The 7,500-nt window shown below is 40.9% G+C and overlaps 1 protein-coding gene across 1 annotated transcript in view; it reads right to left on the bottom strand.

Moving 5' to 3' along the window:
• Positions 1-3,103: 3,103 nt before the first annotated feature.
• Positions 3,104-7,500, bottom strand: part of LOC134453364 (basement membrane-specific heparan sulfate proteoglycan core protein-like) — a 10,268-nt gene continuing 5,871 nt past the window's right edge. The window contains exons 6-10 of the mRNA XM_063204244.1: positions 7,471-7,500; positions 6,151-6,261; positions 4,714-4,782; positions 3,878-4,144; positions 3,104-3,573 (exon numbers count right to left, since the gene is read on the bottom strand). The exon at positions 7,471-7,500 is cut by the window's right edge and continues 169 nt beyond it. Of these exons, the coding sequence (XP_063060314.1) occupies positions 3,569-3,573; positions 3,878-4,144; positions 4,714-4,782; positions 6,151-6,261; positions 7,471-7,500 (482 nt within the window). The 3' untranslated portion in view covers positions 3,104-3,568. The remainder of the gene's footprint in view (positions 3,574-3,877; positions 4,145-4,713; positions 4,783-6,150; positions 6,262-7,470) is intronic.

The following is a 7,500-nucleotide window of genomic DNA, read 5'->3' as shown; positions in this document are numbered from 1 at the left end:
ATAAGGAGCGATGCACAATCAAGTGTGTTATAATCAACTTAAAATGTATATGTTTTTAGAAATGTGTCATAGATTTTTTGTTGGTTCAAGTTCACAATGTATCATAGACAGCACTATAAAGTTAAACCTGTTAAATTGTATGTTTAAGGAACTGTATTTTTATTCTTTTTTATGTGTTGACATAAGTTATTGTATATTAGCATCATGGAGATAGTGATTTACTTTTATTTTATTTTAATTTGCTTTATTTTATTTTATTTTATTTTATTACACAATTTATACATTCCACCAGAAGTGTGTTCGCCACTCTTTAGTGACGTTTAAGCTCGTAAGAAAGAACATAATCTTGAAAATAGGATGTGCCTTTGTGTAAAACTGTCAATCAGTAGCTTGAAGCATGCATGGGCAGGGAACCATGACGAAGGTAGATTTTCAAGTGTGGTGTTTCTCAAACATTGCAGGATTATATTGGTCTTACATTCTTATCGACATTGTGTGACATTTTCAATTAAGGAGCATTTCTGAGGTGATGGGGTGTTTTCCAAATATCATTATAGAAGGTTATTTTTTTACAGATTCATAAAGTTTCCATTTGACATTTCTGCTCATACACAACACAGGTACTGCAGAAATTATCATGAATAGGTTATAATATAATATAATATAATATAATATAATATAATATAATATAATATAATATAATATAATAATCACAAACATGACTCCTCATGAACAGAAATCAGGTGATTTTTATTGATATCGACTTTTTTTTAAGGCAAATTTGTATTTATTTTTTGATAAGCACAAACAAAGTTGTGCGCCTTTTAATGTTCTTGGTTGTTTTTATAAAGCCAAAAAGCAGTTGTGTACAGGGATATGATGTAAATTTTTGGCTTAGGGGTCTCCACCACTGGCCAGAATTGCTGTACATATTCATTGCCAAATGATCAATAGCTGAGACATTGCTCAGTATCCTGAAATAAATAATGAATGTCCGCAACACTGTTAATGCTCCCCGTTGTTTAATGGCACGGCATTTGACGAGGGGCTGAAAGAAGGTCTGAAACGTCGTGCTATTAAACAACTGGGAGCAGTTGTGTTGCGGATATTTATTATTTACTTCAGTTATTTTATTTTGTTCAGCACCTGTGCCACTGCATTCTCTGCCTTATTGCTCAGTATCCACCTTGCAATCCTCAGATACAAGACCGACACCATTAGGCTACTATTTAGGTAGCAATTTCTTGTGTTAAATCATTCAGAAGGGCTCTGGGCAGCCTAGTAGGAGCTAGTACACCATAAATGCTGTGGGAGCGCAATCGTTGAAATGCGTGGGGTTAATACCGTAGCTTTGGTTATGAATGTTTCTGTAACTATCATTACGTATAAAAAAACGATTCATTGAGCTTATAACATGTTGCATTGTATTGCAGGGGTGTAAATCAGAGACTTCAATTTGAATCGATATTGATATCAATTTCTTAAGCTAACGAATCCATAATATCCGATTCTTAAGAATGCTCCAAGATTTGATTAAATTCGCATCAGTGCTTCATTTTTTTACCTGACAGGTTAGGCTTATGTGTGAAATGTTAAATAAATGAACAAAATCTGAAATATCGCCAGGCATTTTATTTGAGGAACATTATCATTACAGTCAGTATTAATACTACGGCATGAGCAAAATAAAATGCCTCACAACAATAAATCGATTCTCTTGTGGACGAATCGATTAATTGAATCGCTGGCTGTAGGATCGATATAAATCGATTATTATTTACACCCCTGATGTATTGCAGTATAGACAGATCCTTGAATGGAGGAGAATGATTGGTTTTGGCTTTTGCAATGTACAGTATCCTGTGTTTTCTATCAAACGCAGTACAGTAGAGTTTAAAACCACGTAAGAAGTATATAAGAAGCACATGCTTTACCTTTTGCACTTTTTTTCCTATGTTGTATTATTTAATAAGAAGACTCCTTTTGCCTTTACAATGATGATATCACAGGAAGTAATGTTTCAGAGAATATTTTTCTATGTTGTATTGAACAGTTGTACACACACACGAACACACACACACACACACACACACACACACACACACACACACACACACACACACACACACACACACACACACACACACACACACACACACACACACACACACACACACACACACACACACACACACACACACACACAAACACACTCCTGCATTTCTTTGCACCTTTCTACCTGACTGCCTGAAGTGTTTCTTTGGTACAGTGTTTCTACTTTTCAAAAGTTCAATAAAGTTAAATAAAAATAAAAATGTATAGCTAGAAATGCTTATTTGCTCATTGTGTTTGTTTGTGTGTGTGTGTGTGTGTGTGTGTGGGAGAGAGAGAGTTCAATAAAGATTTATCGCTAGAAATGCTTATTTGTTTAGTGTGTGTGTGTGTGTGCGTGCGTGTGTGTGTGTGTGTGTGTGTGTGTGTGTGTGTGTGTGTGTGTGTGTGTGTGTGTGTGTGTGTGTGTGTGTGTGTGTGTGTGTGTGTGTGTGTGTGTATGGAGAAGTTCTGTCATCTCTCATCATGGCAACTTGCGCTGAGCCTGTTGCTGTCTTTTGGAGTGTGCTGCCCTCTGCTGCATTATCCATGTAACTACTGTCTATATTTTTAGCCGGTGAATACAGTTCAATTACAGGCAAAGATAAACCGCATACCAATGAGCTTCCCTTTGAATTAAATTTTACTGCAGCGACACATTGCAATGGTTTCACTTTTTAAAATAATAATAATGACGTAATTGTGTCACCAATCCGCTGATCGGTGTTCAACATTGTCTTTAGTGGAAACTGAAAAGTTGAGAAGGTTTTTTTTTTCAGTAGGTGTGTGTGTGTGTGTGTGTGTGTGTGTGTGTGTGTGTGTGTGTGTGTGTGTGTGTGTGTGTGTGTGTGTGTGTGTGTGTGTGTGTGTGTGTGTGTGTGTGTGTGTGTGTGTGTGTGTGTGTGTGTGTGTGGTTGGGTTGTTAAGCAGGGATTTTGGCTGGCACATTGAGAGCCACCAAAAGCAGCATTTTGTTATGGCGTGTGAAAATGAAACTCAATGCACAAACATCCCTATTTTAAAGTTTTATTATTTTTTAATCCCTCTGTGGATTACATAGACAGAGACAGAGGGACTGAAGCATGACAAGTTCTAGAATCTTCCTTTGTTCTTGATTTTTCCATTCAACATAGTATGGTATGGATTCTGGAATATTCTTCTCTTTTTTTCTGGAATATCTTTCTATCCTTGAATTCCAATTGAGCGTAGTAGCATAATACAGGTTCTGAAGACTTGCAGAAAGCATGGCAAAATAGAAGTGCTTGTAATTGTGTGTGTGTGTGTGTGTGTGTGTGTGTGTGTGTGTGTGTGTGTGTGTGTGTGTGTGTGTGTGTGTGTGTGTGTGTGTGCGTGTGTGTGTGTGTGTGTGTGTATGTGTGTGTGTGTGTGTGTATGTGTGTGTGTTTGCATGTGTGTGTCTGTGGCGTGTGTGCATGCATGTCAGGAGCCGTAGTAAAGCATGTCAAATGCTTCACATTTAACCTGAGAGAGAGAGAGAGAGAGAGAGAGAGAGAGAGAGAGAGAGAGAGAGAGAGAGAGAGAGAGAGAGAGGGAGACATACTTGATTAACAAATGATCTAGAAATACTACATTGTTTATAACTTATATTTTTTCTGTTTCTTGTACCATTTCTCATCACAATATGTTTATTTATTTTTATTTTTTAGTTTAGTTTATTTTATTATATTTTTTATTTTGTGTGTGTGCACATACAGTATGCGTCACAATACTGTGCAATAATAATATTGCAAATGAATGTTAGCGTGTTAGTGTTTCCTCTACCCACCTCTGACGGTCACCGTGGCCTGGGCCTCGTGCGAGCCCACGTGGTTGGTGGCCGTGCATTGGTAGACGCCGCCGTCACTCGCGCCCAGCCGGCCAATCACCAGCTGCCCGTCGTGGTTCACCTTGGCCGAGGCCGGCAGCGGGGACCCGCCCACCCTGCTCCACTGCAACGTGATTGGATGAGAGCCGTGGGCCAGGCACTGGAGGCGGAGCATGTCGCCGGCGCGGGCAGACACCTGGTCAGGTAAGGTGGTGGCATAGGGGGGAGCTACACAAACACACACACACACACACACACACACACACACACACACACACACACACACACACACACACACACACACACACACACACACACACACACACTTGGTCAAGTATGGTGGTGTGGCATTGGATTATATTACATTTAAATCAATTGAATGAGCAGTTAAGGTGTCAGAGTTGTAGCCCAAAGGTTGCCATCAGTTTGACTCCCGATTCCGCCAGGATGGACTCCCGATCTGCCACATACAAACACACAAGGTGTGCATTCCAAAATGCACACTCCCGTCCTCCACTTGTGCTTGTGGCTTCACCCTACCTCCTGGCCCCGCCAATAGCACAATAAAGCTTTCCAGCTGTCAGCCAAGCCACAACAACTTTTGGGGAACAGTTTTTCCTTCACCATCCCAATTGCAAATGAGAAAATTACATTATAATTGTGCTTTTTCAAGATATAGAATTTTCTGCCGTCAGTGACCTCATCATGAGGTCACAAGCAGGCAAGTGAGAAAGGGAGGACGGAAGTCTGCATATTGGAATGCACCCAATGGGTGGCAAAGTAATATGAAGACTCACCCTCCACCTCCAGTTGTGTGTAGGCCTCAACCTCCCCGGCTGAGTTAGTGGCGGTACAGATATACTGGCCTGGTGACGACACACACATACGCACGCACGCACGCACACACACACACACACACACACACACACACACACACACACACACACACACACACACACACACACACACACACACACACACACACACACACACACACACATACACACACAAGCACACGCACACGCACAAGCACACACACAGACACACACACACATACACACACGCACACACACACACATACAGTAAATGTTACAGTTTTTCTCGATTGCCTACACACAATTTTCGGAATCGGTCTTCGAATTCTCAAAACTCTACACACAAATCTCCAAACCTCACACACAACGGGCCAAACTCTTCACTACCTCTGAAAAATGCACGTCTTGTCTCAAAACAATGTACTCTCTTCTAAAAACCTAATTTTGTCGTCAAATGACACACACAGACAGTCACAACAATACACATTTGCAGTCCCATTAAAACACTGTTGGGCACAGGGTAAAACTAATTTCTCCCAGTAACTTGGGCTTTTTTTGTTCTGAATTGCATGGATACTGTGACATAAGTTGGAAAAACTTCATTCCCACAACACACAAACAGAAACAGAAAGATTTTTTATGTCTTTTTCACAAAAATAACACAAAGATACTAAAGAGGGTATTTTTCTGTAGTAAAATACTGAAATATTGTTTTTAGACTCGTAGTACACAGACGTGTATATATTTTACATATTTTTAAAAATATTTAAAAATTACACTAATGTATTGTAAAATATTGGGTAACCACATGAAAGTTATGTCTTGTATAACATATTTTTGAGTTCAAAAACTAAACAAATGGGTTTTCTCCTTGCATCCAGTCATTTTTCATCAATATGACATGCAATGTGTGTCCTTATGGGGTGATGATTTCAGATTGTAAACCGGTATGAAGAGAGTTTGCCCATGTGATGAGGAAGTGAACATAGTTGCAGTTGATTGTAGTGTTGTGAATGACAGTGTGTTCCAAGAGAAACCCAGTGTTTTTCTTTATGAAAATTGAGTGTAATCCAGAGAATTGTGTGTAATGGTGTGAAAAGAGTGTGTTTTAAAACTGGAATTTGAGTGTTAAGTAGGAATTGTGTTTAGTGTTCAGTGACATTGGTTAGGGGAGTTGGGAAATGGGTGAGATGTTCCGAGAATTGTGTGTGAAGTACCAGAACTTGTGTGGAGGCAATCGAGAAAAACTGTAATACATTGTAACATAGTGCATATAGCCCAGATATGCAAATTGACATATTCTAATGCACATAAACACAAACATAAAACTCACACACACATACTCTACACACAGGCACAGAAACACACACACATGCACAGTACAGACACACACACACACACGCACACGCACACACACACCTGAGTCTTGTCGGCCGATGTTGGTGAGAGTCAGGGTGCCCCCCTCTACCTTGTGCTGCCATGGCAACGGTGCCCTAAGCTTGGACCAGGTGACGACTGGAGTAGGAGAACCTGAGAGAGCGAGGGAGAGAGAGAGAGAGAGAGAGAGAGAGAGAGAGAGAGAGAGAGAGAGAGAGAGAGAGAGAGAGATGAAGCAAAGAGTATGTGTAAAAGAGAGAGAGAGAGAGAGAGAGAGAGAGAGAGAGAGAGAGAGAGAGAGAGAGAGAGAGAGAGAGAGAGGGGGGGGAGAGAAAGAGAGTATGGAATCAAGCAACAAAAATGTAGAGAAAGAGAGAGATGGGGGGAGGCGCACATACAGAGCGACAGAAAGAAATGCAGACAAAGACTGAGAGATTTAGAGTGTATGTGTGTGAGCATGTTTGTATACGTATGTGCCTGTACTGGCTGTGTGTATCTGCATTACCTGCAGCCTGACAGTGCATGGACCCACACCGTCCACACACTGTGTGTGTGTGTGTGTGTGTGTGTGTGTGTGTGTGTGTGTGTGTGTGTGTGTGTGTGTGTGTGTGTGTGTGTGTGTGTGTGTGTGTGTGTGTGTGTGTGTGTGTGTGTGTGTGTGTGTGTGTGTGTGTCCCTTGCCTACAAAACCATCACAGGAACGGCCCCAGCTTATCTGAAGGACCTACTAACGCCTTATGTTACTGGAAGAGATCTGCGCTCATCCAGCACAAGCCGTCTGGCTCTGCCATCCAGTCGCTCTAGGTACTCCCAGTCAAGATTGTTCTCCGTTGTGGTTCCCAAGTGGTGGAACAGTCTCCCAGAGGCAGCAAGACTAAGCACCTCTCTGGCAGCCTTCAAGAAACAACTAAAGACATTCCTCTTTCGAGAGAATCTACTAGACTAATGATTGAACTGGCCTTGCCCCAGGGCAGAATCCTGACATTATGTTTAGTTTAGTTTAGTTTGTAAGTGTGTGTTTGTGTGTGTGTGTTCTCATTATTTCCTCTTTATTATAAAAAAAAAAAAAAAAAAAAACTAACCCCTCTTTGTAATTGCACTTGTTGTTCTGTATATCTCCTGTGCACTTTGTATTTGCTTGTGATGTTGGCTTGATTATGTCCTCTTCTGAAAGTCGCTTTGGTTATAAAGCGTCTGCCAAATGCAATGTAATGTAATGTAATGTAATGTGTGTGTGTGTGTGTGTGTGTGTGTGTGTGTGTGTGTGTGTATGTGTGTGTGCGTGTGCGTGTGCGTGTGCGTGTGTGTGTGTGTGTGTGTGTGTGTGTGTCGCTGTATGTTCATGCATACTATATGTGTTACCTGTAGCCTGACAGTGCACAGACACGCTCT

This window comes from Engraulis encrasicolus, chromosome 1, assembly GCF_034702125.1.
Source record: "Engraulis encrasicolus isolate BLACKSEA-1 chromosome 1, IST_EnEncr_1.0, whole genome shotgun sequence".
Lineage (NCBI taxonomy): Eukaryota > Metazoa > Chordata > Actinopteri > Clupeiformes > Engraulidae > Engraulis > Engraulis encrasicolus.
This window is presented reverse-complemented; position numbering and strand designations above follow the sequence as displayed.